The sequence below is a fragment of the Enhydra lutris genome, unplaced genomic scaffold (genome assembly GCF_002288905.1).
Source record: "Enhydra lutris kenyoni isolate GAN:26980312 unplaced genomic scaffold, ASM228890v2 scaffoldscaffold11, whole genome shotgun sequence".
Lineage (NCBI taxonomy): Eukaryota > Metazoa > Chordata > Mammalia > Carnivora > Mustelidae > Enhydra > Enhydra lutris.
In genome coordinates this window covers 35,848,246-35,863,877 of record NW_019154095.1, presented here as the reverse complement: position 1 = coordinate 35,863,877, position 15,632 = coordinate 35,848,246, and the positions used below count along the sequence as shown (strand labels likewise).

The window sequence follows — 15,632 nt, the reverse complement described above, 5'->3', positions numbered from 1 at the left end:
TGTGGTTATATTTCAAAAGTATTTTTTTGTCATTTAGCAATACATAGTGGAATATTTAGAGATGAAATGATATGTCTATAATTTGCTTCAAATAATGGAACAGAGGAAGTGGTGAGGAACACAAAAAGAAAAAGAACTGGCCAGGAGTTTATAACTATTGAAGGTGGGTTCTTTATACTCCTCTACTTTTGCAATTCTTTGAAATTTCCATAATTAAAATTTTTTAAAAAACAGTAAAGGTCAAATAGCAATGGAGTGATATCTCCAAAGTGCTACTGGAAAAATAAATGTCAACCTGAAATTCTATACCAAGCTAAATTGTCATTCAAGAATGAAGGAGATATAAAGATATTTCCAAGTGAACAGCAGACATTTTGTCACTCAGAATTCTTACAAAAAACCTAAGAAAGGAAGAAGTGCTAGAAACAAAGTAAGCAAAGAAAGCAGTAAACAAGGGAGAGATCTAAGCCAACCTGACGGAGTAAACAGTAATAGAGATGATGGCTAATCTCGGAAACAATAAATAAAAGTGGCACTACATACTAAAAAACAGTAATATGTAAGAAAATGAGGGTGATATCTGAAACCTTTCTACGGTCATTGTCTTTTTGGAAGATGTTACATTCTTAATTTTGGACTTTGTTACATTACTATTAGAAATACAAAACACATAAGACAGGAAATGAGATTTTTTTTAAATGTCCTCATATAAAAAGCATAATACATAGAAAGCATAAAATATCATAATAGATTTAAATATAAATATACCTTCCTTGAGAGCTGAATGGCTTTTCCAGTTCACTACCTGCATCTGGAAATTTCAGGGCCCAAGAGCTATTTTAATTCTTAAAAGTCAAAAGCTTTTTAAATCTGAGTTTGAAATTCCTTTGCTAATACACTACCTTCAAAAACTGAGCAGTTTCTCATCTAGTTGCTTTCAATATAAGTACTACATATATAAAACATTTTAAAGTCATAATTTTCAAATCTGCTTTATTTCTGTGTGTTTTATATTTTGGTTACTTGGCCCCTTTCAGACAAATGATTTGCAAATATTTTCTGTCCGATAATTTCTTTGCCTAACTCTTATTTCTCCCTTCCTCTCCTCTCATGTCTCTTTCTCTCTCTCTCTCTCTCCCTCTTTCACCTTAATAATGGCAACTTTGAGTCTATCTAGAAAAATGTATGTCCATACCTTTAATTAGAGCTCTGCCCTGAGTAACTTTATCTAATTGAGTTTTACTGACACATTGGTATTCAAACTTTTTTAAATTCCATTTGTTAACTATTTGGAATCTGGAATCAGTCACCTTTTAAAATCCTGAAAGGCCCCTAATTTTTGGATTTATTCCCTATTATTTCTTTTTGCAAACTGGCCAATTGTTTGCTGAGATTATATCCTTCTCTTAACACTTTGCCAAACCTGGGTAATTAAACTGACCTCCACTGCAGAAAGATAACATTCTGTTATCTAACTTCTGTAGAATGCAATCAATTATACAGTTTACTATAACTTTATGAAATAAAACTATGAAATGTTTTGTAACTTCCAGTTGGTTTCAATTTTTTTATTAACATATAATGTATTATTTGTTTCAGGGGTACAGGTCTGTGATTCATCAGTCTTACACAATTCACAGCACTCCCCATAGCACATACCATCCCCAATGTCCACCACCCAGCCACCCCATCCCTCCCACGCTCCTCCCCTCCAGCAACCCTCAGTTTGTTTCCTGAGATTAAGAGTCTCTTATGGTTTCAATTTTTGTCATCTACTATCCATTACCCACTATTCACTGACCAGCTGGTCAATCAAGGACGTCTACTTTAAGTTTGTTATGACAACACACCACTTAAAATTTCCAATTTCTCTATAAGTCAATTTAGGCTGACCAGGTTATGGAATGATAATAAAGAAAATATTAAAGTCTTGGTGACTTAACACAATAAAAGTTTGTTTTTCATGTAAATTCTGATGAGGGTCACCAGGAGCTCTCACTGAAGTAGTGACTCAAAGATCCAGGTTCCCTCCAACTGGTAACACCATAAACTCAGCTCATGGCTTCAAAGATGACTGTGGCATCAGAAAAGAGAGATGGAGGAAGGAGACCAACTCTTAATTGCCTTGATCCAAAAATTGCACACATCATTTCTTCTTAACCTCATGAGCAAGAGATAGTTTGGGAAAAGGCCGAGAAATGTAGGCAAAAGGTGGATACTCAGTGAGCATTAAGGAATGCGCCACGAAAAAAGGAGGGAAAATATGTATTTACAGCAAATGTTAGCCGAAGGAAAGTTGATGTAGCTATGTTAATATTAGCACAAACAGACTTCAATGGGTCAAAAGCATTTTAGTAATAAACAGAAACCATTATGAATGCAAATGAATGAAGCTGGAACTCTACTTCACATCATATAAAAAATTAACTTAAAATGGATCAGCAACTTAAATTTAACAGATAAAACAATAAAATTATTAGAATAAAAGACCAGAATAAATCCTTATGATTCTAGATTTGGCAATGGATTCTTAGATATGACACCAAAAACACAGGCAATATAAGAAAAAAATACATATATTAGATTTCATCAAAATTACAAACTTTTGTGAATCAAAGAACACTCCCAAGAAAATAAAGACAGCCTACTGAATGAGAAAAGATACTTGCAAATCATTTCTCTGAAATAGGTCTAGTGTCCAGAATATAAAAAGAACTCTCACAGCTTGACAATAAAAAGAACAACCAATTTTAAAAACAGACGGAACACTCATTTCTCCAAAGATACACACAAATGGTCAATAAGCACATGAAAAGATGCTCAATATCACTAATCATTGGGAGAATGCAAATCATAGCCAAAAAGAGATAACATGATATATCCACTAGGAAGACTATAATCATAAAAAAAGTAAAATAAAAATAACATGTGTTGGAAAGAATGTGTAAATTTGGAACCTCTGTACTCTGCTGGTAGGAATGTAAATTGTATAGCCACTATGAAAAACAGTGTGACAGTTCCTCAAAAAAATTAAAAATAGAACTACCATATGATTCAGCAACTCCTCTTCTGAATATTTATGCAAAAAAATTGAAAACAGGGACTCAAACAAGTACATGTCCATATATGCTCATGGCAGCATTATTCACAATATCCCAAAAGAAGATGCAAGCCAAATATCCAACTACAGATGAATGGATAAACAAAATGAAATATATATTTATCCATTTATATTCCACACAAGAGAATATTACTCAGCCTTAAAAATTGTGACACCTGCTACAACATAGATGACTACTGAGGGAGACACGCTAAGTGAAATAAACCAGTCACAAGAAGAAAAATACTCCACAATTCCAGTTACCGCCTATAATTTAACTATACTCCACAGAGACATAAAGTAGAATGGTGGTTTCTATGAGCTGGGGGAGAGGGAAATGAGGATTTAATGTAAAATGGGTACTGAGTTTCAGCTCGGAAAGATGAAAAAAGTTCTAGAGATGGATAGTGGTGACAGCTACACAACAATGTGAAAGTACTTTATGCCATTACACCGTACTGAAGAATGGTTAAAATGAGTCCCAAACAGAAAGCATATATATGAAAAATACAATAAGTTAACTGAAAATTTCAGTAGAGGCGCTCAACAGCAGACTAGACATACAAAAGCTAAAGGAGTTCATCATTACTAGACCAGTCTCACAAGAAATGTTAAAGAGAGCTCTTCATGCTGAAACAAAGGATAATAATTAATAACACAAAAACATAAGGAAATATAAGACTCACAGATAAAGCTAGAAAAAATCTACAAAAATAAAGGGGAAACTGAATATAAATACTTTCGTCAATGAATTTCTAATTAAAAAGCAATAAACTATAAAAATCAGTAAAAAAAATAGTTAAAATGGTAAATTTTATGTTATGTATATTTTATCACTATTTGTAAGTTGTATAATGGGTATAGCACTCCCATTTTGCAAGATAAAAAGGCCCTAGAGATAAGTTACACAATAATGTGGATGTACTTAACTACTGACCTGTATACATTTAAAAATAGTTAAGATAGCAAGTTCGCAGGAAACCAGACTAATAAGTAAAAATCAATCACTTTCTTACACATCAGCAATGAATAAGTAGAATTTGAAACTTAAAATACAATGTCATTTATATGAGCATCCAAAAAAAATGACTTAGATTAGTCCATGTTCATGGAGAGTACAACTCAATTCTGTCAAAATGCCAGTTCTTCTCAACTTGACTCTATAGATTCATTACAATCTTAACCAAAATCCCATTACCTCATTTATTCTAAAGTTTATATGGAGAGGCAAAAGACCCAGAATAGCAAATTCAACACTGAAGGAGAAGAATAAAGATGAAGACTGCCATAATCTAATTAAATGACTTGCTATAAAGCTACAGTAGTCAAGAAAATGTGGTACTGGTGAAAGAATAAATAAATAGATCAATCAAACAGGATAAAGAGCCCAGAAAAAAAAGCCTACATAAATATAATCAACTGAGGGACGCCTGGATGGCTCAGTTGGTTGGGCGGCTGCCCTTGGCTCAGGTCATGATCCCAGCGTCCTGGGATCGAGTTCCGCATCGGGCTCCTTGCTCGGCAGGGAGCCTGCTTCTCCCTCTGCCTCTGCCTGCCACTCTGTCTGCCTGTGCTTGCACGCTCTCTCTCTAACAAATGAATAAAATCTTTAAAAAAAATATATATATATAGTCAACTGATCTTTGATAAAAGAGCAAAGGCCATACAATAGAGCAGATAGCCTTTTCAATAAACGGTGTTAGGACAAGTGAATTTCCACATGCAAAAAAAGTCACAGACTTTACACACTTCATTAAAATCAACCTCAAATGGATCAGAGACTTAAATATAAAATGCAAATTATGATTATGTATGGCAATAATTTTTTAGATAAAACACCCATAATGCATGAAGAAACAAATGATAAGCTATACCACATTAAAATGAAAAACTTCTGGGGTGCCTGAGTGGCTCAGTGGGCTAAGCCTCTGCCTTCAGCTCAGATCGTGATCTCAGGGTCCTGGGATTGAGCCCCGCATCCGGTCTCTGCTCATCGGGGAGCCTGCTTCTCCCACCCCCCGCCTGCCTCTTTGCCTACTTGTGATCTCTCTCTGTCAAATAAATAAATAAAATATTTTTTAAAAAATAAAATGAAAAACTTCCACTCTGCAAAAGACAATGTCAAGAAAATAAGATGACAAGTTGCAGACCACAGACTAGGAGAAAATATTTGCAAAAGGCATATCTGATTTAAAAACTGTTCATTCAAGGGTGCCTAGGTGACTCAGTGGGTTAAAGCCTCTGCCTTCGGCTCGGGTCATGATCCCAGGGTCCTGGGATCAAGCTCCACATCAGGCTCTCTGCTCAGCAGGGAGCCTGCTTCCTCCTCTCTCTCTGCCTGCCTCTCCGCCTACTTGTGATCTCTATCAGATAAATAAATAAATAAATCTTTAAAAAAAAACTGTTATTCAGAATATACACAGAACTTTTTTTTTAAGATTTTTATTTATTTAAGACACAGAGAGCAATCACAAGTAGGCAGAGAGGCAGGGGGAAGCAGGCTCCCTGCTGAGCAGACAGCCCAATGTGGGGCTTGATCCCAGGACCCCGAGACCATGACCTGAGCTGAAGGCCGAGGCTTTAACCCTCTGAGCCACCCAGGCGCCCCTATACACAGAACTCCTAAAACTCAACAATAAGAAAATGAAGAACCCAATTTAAAAATGGGCAAAATGCCCGAACAGACAACTCACCAAAAAAAAAAGAGAGAGAGAGAGAGAGAGATGGCATATAAGATGAAAAGATGCTTTATATCATATGTCATTAGATAATTCCAAATTAAAATGAGGTACCATTACATATCCATTAAAATAACCCAAATCCATAACACTGACTACACCTAATGCTGGAAAAGATGGGAGGCAACAGGAACCCTCCTTCATTGGTGGGAGTGCAAAATCATATAACCACTGTGGAAGATAGCTTGGCAGTTCCTTACGAAACTAAACATACTCTTACAATATAGTTTCTCACAAAACTAAACATACTCTTACATACTCAACAATCCTACCCCTCGGTTTTTACTCAAAGGAGTTGAAAACTTTGTCCAAACCAAAAACCTGCCCATAGATGTCTCTAACAGCTTTATCCGTAACTGCCAAAACTTGCAAGCAATTCAGATATCCTTCAGTAGGTGAATGGATAAATTGGTACATCCAGCTAATGAAATGATACTCAGTCCTAAAAAGAAGTAAGATATCAAGCCATGAAAAGACACAGAGGAACCTTAAATGTATATTTCTAAGTGAAGAAAAAAAAAAAAAAACAATCTGAATGATTCCAACTATATGACATTCTGGAAAAAGCAAAACTACAGAGAGAGAAAAAAAGTCAGTGTTGTTGGGAGTTAAGAAAGAGGGAAGGATAAACAGGTTGAGCACAGGATTTTTAGGACACTGCAACAACTCTATATACCACAATAGTGGATACATGTCATGATACATTTGTCAGACTCGAAGAATGTACACAGGCAGAGTGAATCCTAAGGTAAACTATGGACTCTGGGTGATAATAATGTGTCACTGTGAGATCATCGATTTTAACAAAATACCAAATGTAACAAATGCATGGGATGTCAATAGCAGAGAGAGTGTATGTATAAGGATAGCATGTATGGGAAGTCTCTATATTTTCCTCTTAATTTTGCTATGAACCTATAACATTCTAAAAAAAACAAGTTTATTCATTTTTTTAAAACTGTTAGGATGATAAATTTTGTTATGTGCATTTTACTATAATTTTAAATTAAAAATTAAAAAACAAAGATACTGCATTAAAAAAAAAAAAAACTCATGAGCAAAATATCCAGAGTTCAAGATCCCATGAATTCTTAATAGAACATATTCTGAAAAGTTCAATGATATTTTTTAGACACCATATTGCAACTAACTTTTGCCATTTGTCAAATATTGATGTAGTATCCAAAGGATACTGGTAATTATCTGAAAAGGCTATTAAAATACTCTTCCCCTTTCCAACTATATAAGCTGGATTTTCTTCATATACTTCAAATAAAAACACAGCAACAGATTCAATGTAGAAATAGATATGAGAATCTAGCTATCATCTATTAAGCCAGACATTAAAGAGATGCAAAAATCTAAAATCATGCCAGTGTTCTAAATTCGTTTCAGAAGACAGTTATTTTTAACATGTGTAACTTACGTTACATATAATAGATCTGTTACTGTCATTTTTTTAAAGATTTTTATTTATTTATTTGACAGACATGGATCACAAGCAGGCAGAGAAGCAGGCAGAGAGAGAGAGGAGGAAGCAGGCTCCCCACTGAGCAGAGAGCCCGACATAGGCCCGATCCCAGGACCCCAAGATCATGACCCAAGCCGAAGGCAGAGGCCTTAGCCCACTGAGCCACCCAGGCGCCCCTGTTACTGTCAATTTTTAAGTGAATTAATAAAAATTCTTAAATTTCTATATTAATTTCCAAAATTATGAATATTAACCAATATAAACAAAATGTAAGCAAAAGCTCTTTGAGAATTTCTATAATTGGTAAAGAAAAATTGTTTGCAAACCACTGCATTAAAATACTGTGTGTTATGGTGAAGATATGTGTCCCCCCCAGAATTTCATGCTGAAGTCCTGACCCTAATGTGATGTTATTTAGAAATGGGACCTTTGGAAGGTATTTAGGTCTAGGGGTGGCCATGAAGGTGGATCTCTCAGGATGGGATTAGTGCCCTTGTTAGAAGAGAGAGTTTGCTCTCCCCCCGCCCCACAAAGTGGCCATCTTAGTACACAGCAAGAAAGCAATGGTCTATTAACCAGGAGGAAAGACCTCACCAGACCCCAACGATGATAGCATCCTGGGCTGACTTCCTATCTTCAGAACCGTGAAGAACTGTTCTTTAAGCCACCCGGTCTAGGGTATTTTGTTATGGCAGCTCAAGGTCAGTAATACAGCATGTAATAGCGGAAAGACTCGTAACAATCCAAAAGTCCATTAATAAAGAACTGGTTAAATAAACTGTGGTACCTCCAAACAAGGGGACGCTGGGCAGATGGTGGAAAAAAGACACCCCATGCGCTGACACTGACACAGGAGGGCAAGAATCAGAACAGTGTATAAAAGGGAAGAAAAATAAGAACATATCTAAAACGTTTGCTTGCATCTAAACCACCCCTAATATATTTTAAAATTTTTAGGCTTCTTTATACGGTTCTTTGTATCCTGCCATAATGTACCTTTGTCACAGCACAGGAGACGCTGCATTTTTTTCCCCCTTAACCGAAGGACAAATTATTCTCGCAGGTATGCCAGACACGTTACGTCGGAACAAATGGTATGTGAGGACAGTACTGCTTTTGTTTCCGTCTCCGTCTGGATTTTGAGTGGAGTTCAAGAAGGCTCTGGGGTGCTTCTGGTGCAAGAAACGTTCGGGCAGTTTTGTGAGGTACAGGAAAGACCTACAAGAAAGGCCACCCCCACCCCAGATTCCAAAAAGAGATTTGTCCTTGAGCGCATTAAGGTTCTCTTCCCCTCTGGGGAGTCCCTTCTCTATCCCTACAGAGCCCCCCAAAAAGCCGGGTTCCCAGGCTACCGCGGGGACATCAATGGAGTTGGGCCACCATGTGACGGAAGCAGATACTTCTTGAGAGGAGAAAGAGAAAAACCTTCGTCTTACAGACTCCGTGTAACAAAGTCTCCCCAGCCTTACCGGCTCCTGAAGCCAGCAAGCCACCGAGCCCAGCCAGCAGCAGCAGTAGGCGGAGCATGGCGTGGCTCCTGGGCTCCGGGAGTCGACCGAGCCGGCGACAGTTGGAGGCGCTCGGAAGACGCCGCGGCCGCCTCGCACCCGCGCGCGCTGGTGGGGCGGAGGTCTCGCGAGGTCGCTGCGCCCACGGGCGCGCTGGGTACGCAGCGCCGCGGATGCTCGTCGCCGGCAGGGAGCGCCCACCTCGCCTCCAGCCTAAACCCCTCGGGCCCGACCGAGAGCCCGCGCCTTACTCGGGTTTATCCCGCCGCTCCTGCCGTTGCAGTCGCGGTCCCCCACCAACCTGGAAGAACTAACGCATTGATTGTAGTCTGTTCTGTAGCACACGCTTCAGATGTTTAAAAAGACGATCGTTCAATACTTTCTGAATTTAAAACTATGTGCACGCACACACTCATTATTTACTAAAGCCGGGTTTCTAAAATTTAAAAAAAAAAAAAAAAAAAAAGGCCAGAGGTGTGAAAAAGATTCCAAAAAGGGGAACGTGATATTCTTATCTTTGAAGAGTCGGCCACGGTTTTTTTTCGCCCATACCTGTGTCTACTTTTCCTCCAATCAATCTGGTTCTTCACAAGCCCTTGGCTAGAACTCACGGGATACCATTCTCTTGTTCAACCCCTTCTCAGTACTGCGAATACTTTTTCACATAGTGAATGAGATGAAGAAAGATTCTCACCCAGAGTTCCAGTACGTATGTCCCAGCAGAAAAATTTTCTAAATTCCAAGCCCAAACTGACACCTATTTTCTGCTACCCCAATCCTTTGGCCACTATGACTTCTGGTCTTTCCTAATAAACATTGCCTTATTCCCTGGGACTGTGATGCCTCCTCCCTCATCTCCAGTCTCCAGTATATGCACTTTTAATTCTTTTGAAATACCAAAGAATGAATTAATAGATAATGCTTATATTAACAGAAAGGCAGACACAGAAACTGAAAGGCTGGGTGGGAACACAGACAAGCTCACTTTTAGGGAATCACTAGCTCTAAAACAGTTTTGATGCGATTTTACTGATGCATAAAATTCAACAGGACCATCTAAACCTAAAAAGGATTAGCATGAGCAAAAACAAGGCAGCAAAAATCTACACCCAGCTTGTATCCCAACAGAACAGCCAATGCTAGACTAACACTGTTTCTAGGCAGTAGTTGACTCAAAAGCTGGTTTCATCTTTCTTCATAGTATTAGAAAAACAACTACAGTAAGTACTTAGACCTGTAAACTAGTGGTAAGTATTTTGAATGAAATTCTGGTTTATTTATTGTTTCTCTTCTTCAACCTTTCCTGTTTAAATCTTTAATAGAGCAGACTTTATAATATTCTTATGTATATAGTTCTCTCCAGAACAGGAGTTCGATGTATGATCCAGAACGTATGTATCACAGTGCTTATTGATGGCTGCAAGATCGTAGAGTTTCAGTAAACATTTATGGAATGTAATATAATATGGTTTGTGCTTAGAAAACCTGGGCTGTGCTTAACTATATAGTTAGAGACCCAGGCATCTGCTTGAGAGAAGGGAAAATGCAAAATCCTGAGCAAGGTAATTTTGTGAACATACAATCAAACAGTGATATCAAAGTCACAGATAATTGATCTAATTAATAAAATGTCCTTAGCAGGCGGCAAAGAAGCCCCTTAGTATTTGCAAATTTTGGAGTGACATCTATGGCCAAGAAACTTAACAATTTTTAACAGCAATCCAGAATAAATCAAGGAAAACCTAGCTGAAAAGCATGGAAAACATATATACAAAAGTAAAGGAAGTTCAGACTGATCAAAGTCTTTTAGAAAAACTTTCTAAATACTCAAAAATCCAAGGATTTATCTAATTCTGAGAAAGGTTTTCAGTTATATAGTTAAAATATAACCAAGATTTCAATGATTCAAATTACAGTTGCAAACATTAAGACTATATGAGAGAAAGACACAAACATTTAAGTCTTATATGAATTCATTCAGGGATTTAAATAAAATGAAGAATCTTCACTTGGGATTGTTTACACTTTTTTTTTTAAAAAAGGAACATAAATTAAAGACTGTGTTTACTTCATTAATGAGTAAAGTGGTGAGGTATTAAAGCCAGTTCAAAGGAGAAGCCAAAGATCAGGAATATTCAAATAAATGTGTCACTGGAGGAAAACAGGGAGGGATGTCAGCTGAACCTCTGCAGGGCAGAATTTTCATATCTATGGACAAGAATCACTTTGCATTCCTATCAGTTATCTACAGTGATAAAACTATTTTACTATTGTAAAATAGTTCCTATAGAATCCTATAGCCAGGGAAGGTGAGTTCTCTTCTAGCTCTCTGTCTAAACTCTAGACAATGCATACACTGAAGTACAAATTTCCCCTGTATTTCTTATATCTCATTGTCTTTTTTATGGACTGCCTGGCCTGAGTATTTGTCCACCCACATCCTATATGTAATTTTTAGTATATACCAGATTGTTAAAATAATGTATCATCTTCAAAGAACTTAAACATCTGTCTTCTTCAAAACTAATCTGTTTTCCTTTAATAACAAAAAAGGCACTGTGCACAATTTGGCAGAAGTCTGAAAATTAGTGAGATAGTATCTAAAAGTTTGACTAGTAGTTTTATCTAGAACTAGTATGATGTTTTAATTAATAAGGTTATAAAAAGCTGGATATTTAGGAAGTTACTGGGCGACACAAAACAGAATTTCAAGTCTTTTATTTACTGCAAATGTTATATTTGTATATGTATATATACACAAACAAAAATTTTTGAAAAACTAATGAAATTCAGTTAATAAACCTATTATTAAATTTTATTATGAAAGGTTATGAAAATTTTTTGAGTGTTTAAAATTTCACCATCCATATCATTTTTTCCCAAGTAAAAATTCATTTTTACACAGCTGGAATAGTTAACTCCTACACACCTCACTAGTTTTTTTGCTTTATCTAAGGAAAACCTTTTCTAACTTCTTTTCTCCAGCCTAATTTCTTTGAAAACATTAGTTACAACAGAGACATGATCCAGCACACCTTAGTAAATGTAAACATTCTAAATCATATTAATAGCAAGCTTTGAAGTTTCAGATTTTAAACTTAAAGTGCTCATGAAATTCTCAAGTGGTTTTATGACATCTCACTTTGACTGAATATTATAAGAGCTCCTGCTTTGTCACAGACAGGTTTCAACAGCATATCTGATTAGTTCTATTAAATACTCCGTACCTTAAAGTTTAATTTATTTAAAATAATGCCATTGTAAAAGAATGCCATGCTTTAACATGATTCATAATAGAAATTCTATTATTAAATTAATTTTTCTAATATTCATTATCCATAGATAGACCCATAGACTCTATTATCTCTAGAATCCATGGAATCATTTATCCACAGAATAATCGTAAAAATGGAAGACAATAACTGTGTGTGAATACACACATACACATTTTTAGTATACTTTGTACTCTCAAAACAAGATGATGATATATAAATTGTGGGTTTTGCGCATTCTTCTGAAGACAGAATATTCCTTTATTTGTGTAATGAATGAGATAGACAAGATTCTAACATATGATGATTATTAGTCCGTGCAAGATGAAAAATATTAGATATTACTGACAGCTAATTAGTTTTCACAGGTATTAGATAATCACATGTTCAACCAGAAACTACATTAATGGCAACTAAGGTCAAAATTCAGAATTACATTTAAGCACTTAATGACAAAACTTAATTTAAGAATCATTACAATACCATGTTTAAAATAACATAATCCATGTTTGGTGGGTTAACCTCACAGAATGACTGAATAAGACTTATTCAGTGGTGGAGATGGAAATGTTATTCTAAATGCCCTGGCTTTTTACTGCATTTCTTATATTTCTCAATTCCCATTACTCAATTTCTGTTTTTCTGTGTTAGCGAAGTTTGTTTTGTAGTATTTTGTTTTCATTTATAGTTGCAGCAGGAAGAAAGGCTTTTCAAGAAAATATCAGGAAAAAAAAAAAAATGTATTAGCTCAGTTCCCTGAAGATGTCTGCAAAAGTAAAGGTAAAAGAAAAAAAAATCAAGTGAGAGAACTATATAAAGGAGGTGCAGGTGCAGGACGAGCAGGAATTAAATTTCCCTGAGATGATACTTTCGGTTGTGGTGGAGGTGGCCTGTGAGGGGAAAAAAAGACAGTTAATCATGTGTTTCAACTGAATAAAATACTACTTCATTATAAGCCCAATGTAACACCATCTTTAACACTGCTGACAATTCTTAAGAGTACATTAGAAGTACATTACATTCTGAGATTATTATACATCTCATATGCAATGGTTAAAGGATGCAATCAGCATCTAAAATGGCGTAACTATCATAATAGAGTAATGGTATTCTATATAATCAAAAATATATGAAGGTTCTGGTTTATATATTTTTAAAAGGAACAGCACGCGAAATTGAAAAGAAAACTATAAAAGACAAGTGAGCTCACTAGCTCCGTGTACATAAATAAAGCTGAAATTCCAACTCATTCAAAACTAACATCCACTCTGAGAATCAAACCTGCTATGACTTCTATACATGTCCTTCACCTCTATACCCTTCCTCACCCGCTTCATCCAATTCTAGTATTCCTCTACTCCACTAACACACCAGAACATTACCTGGTGAATATCTGTCTCACCATTTATATAATTCTGTCTTGATGCGCAGCCACTCTTATTACATAATAAAGATTCTACAGGAGGACACTCCTCAGTGTCGCCATTCAGTTGCAATTTGAAGGATTTGAGGGGGAGGTGAGAGGAATAAGATGCACTTTATATATTGCAAAATATCGTAATTAATGTTCCTCCTTGCTGATTTTAAGCCCATCCACTGAGAAGTGAAAGATTTTTCAGTTTTAGAACTCACATATGATTCTTTCATTAAAGTTTGTAGTTCTGGGCTGAAAGTCTCAATCTTAACTATTAACTCAATGACATAATCATTAGTCATTTTAAAGTCTGTGTCTGATAATGCTCCTCACTAGATTACCCTCTGAGTTTGTTTCTGTCATCTGTGGCTTTTCTTGTTTTAGTCACATTTTCTTTTCTTGTACATCTGCTCTTTTGACTGGGGCCAAACATAAAAAAAAAATTGCTGAAATAAGTTAAGGATCTAGTTTATCCTTATTGCTGAGTCCCAACACAGTGCCTGGGATGATTACCAGGCTACCTCCTCCTTGGCTAGGCCCCAGTTTTTGTCCCCTCAGCCCTGTGAATTTGTTGCAAGCTCTCCTCAGCTTCCTAGCCTCTCAGTTCTCATGTTCAGAATTTGTAGACACTTCCAGGACAGAAAAGTGTTCCCCAACAGCTGGGATTATGTCTAGACTGCCTTCCTCTCCTGGGCCGCACACACACTTCCTCCTCATTTCCTTGGTAGTTCTCTCAGGCCTTCAAACATGTATTTTCTTACATCGTCTAACTTTTCTAGCTGTCCCTAATAGGAAGGCTGGTCTAACCCATCTGGTGTGCCATTGCTGGATATGTTAAAGGCCTCTGCTGCTGAATCTTACGTACACCAAAGGTTGCAGCATCATTTGCTTATCTTGCTCAGGCTTCTTTAAAATTTTATGTCGACACTGCACTAATATGACAAAACTTACATAAAAAGTTCTTAAAAACTTTTCTAAAAATTGTGTTCTATCTAACCACTGGCAAGAAATACCCTGTACTAAATTAAATACAAAAGTCAAATATTTGTATTTAATTTAACCCTGGGTTTTATTCTGATAAAGTAATCTAAGTGAATTCACTTCAGACCTTGATGGGAACTGCTGAGGCTGCTTGGCTGCATAAGTTGGTACTGGAAATCTGTTTGCATAGATAGGCTAAAAAGGAAAAAACAGTTATTACCACAATGCACTCATAAATGTGTTTTCTATACATAAAGTGATCAATATATTTTAAATCAATAAGTAGATGATTTACAATGCTGGCATTTAAAAATATTTTGCATTTTCAACATATCTTTGCCACTGAATGTAGAATACTTAACTCTTTTCAGGCTATATTTTGTAATTCAATAATACTGTTTATAATCTTGGTTCTAATCAACTACATTAGTTAAAAGATAACATATTTGCTATACCAATATACCTATTTTTAAAGATTTATTTATTTATTTGAGAGAAAGAGAGCGCATGTGTGCAGGGCGGGATGCAGAGAGAGAGAGAGAGAATCTCAAGCTGGTTCCGTGCTGAGCACAGAGCCCAGTACAAGGTTCAATCCCCCGACCCTGAGATCATGACTGAGCTGAAACCAAGAGCCAGACACTCAAATGACTGAGCCACCCAGGTGTCCCTACCAACATATTTTAAATAAAATCTTCCAAAAATGTATTGCCAAATCTGTTTGGTACCTAACTAGTACTGTAAATACTCCTAATTTACAACCCTTAATTTTGGGATTCATGATATTCCTTCTTTGACAAGATAATTGAAATAAGTTTTATAATAAAATGAGAGATTATGATAAGAAAGTAAAAGTAAGAATATTTTTCACATTTCACATTACATTAGGAAAAGTTAGGGAGGATCAGATGGAATTAATAAATCACCGATGATGTGATCTAGACCAAGACGTTGTCTGCTATCTGCTGTTCTTTCCTAAAGCTATTTGATGGGCAGAATATGCCGAGTGTAGGGAGCCTGGGTGGCTCAATCAGTTAAGCATCCAACTCTTGATTTCAGCTCAGGTCATGATCTCAGTGTCATGAATTTGAGTGCTGGGCATGGAGCCTACTTAAAATTCTCTCTTTGCCCCCTACCCCACCCCACCCCCC

General features: G+C 36.4%; 2 protein-coding genes across 2 annotated transcripts in view; both read right to left on the bottom strand.

The window, feature by feature from the left end:
• The window catches only part of LOC111144478 (ADAM metallopeptidase domain 32), a 192,555-nt gene extending 184,222 nt beyond the window's left edge, over positions 1 to 8,333 (bottom strand). Inside the window, exons 1-3 of the mRNA XM_022498780.1 lie at positions 8,306 to 8,333; positions 6,990 to 7,104; positions 6,153 to 6,280 (exon numbers count right to left, since the gene is read on the bottom strand). Coding sequence (XP_022354488.1) covers positions 6,153 to 6,280; positions 6,990 to 7,104; positions 8,306 to 8,333 — 271 coding nt within the window. The remainder of the gene's footprint in view (positions 1 to 6,152; positions 6,281 to 6,989; positions 7,105 to 8,305) is intronic.
• A 3,187-nt stretch (positions 8,334 to 11,520) lies between these two features.
• Positions 11,521 to 15,632, bottom strand: part of LOC111144521 (ADAM metallopeptidase domain 9) — a 149,237-nt gene continuing 145,125 nt past the window's right edge. Inside the window, exons 21-22 of the mRNA XM_022498840.1 lie at positions 14,612 to 14,679; positions 11,521 to 12,979 (exon numbers count right to left, since the gene is read on the bottom strand). Of these exons, the coding sequence (XP_022354548.1) occupies positions 12,886 to 12,979; positions 14,612 to 14,679 (162 nt within the window). The 3' untranslated portion in view covers positions 11,521 to 12,885. The remainder of the gene's footprint in view (positions 12,980 to 14,611; positions 14,680 to 15,632) is intronic.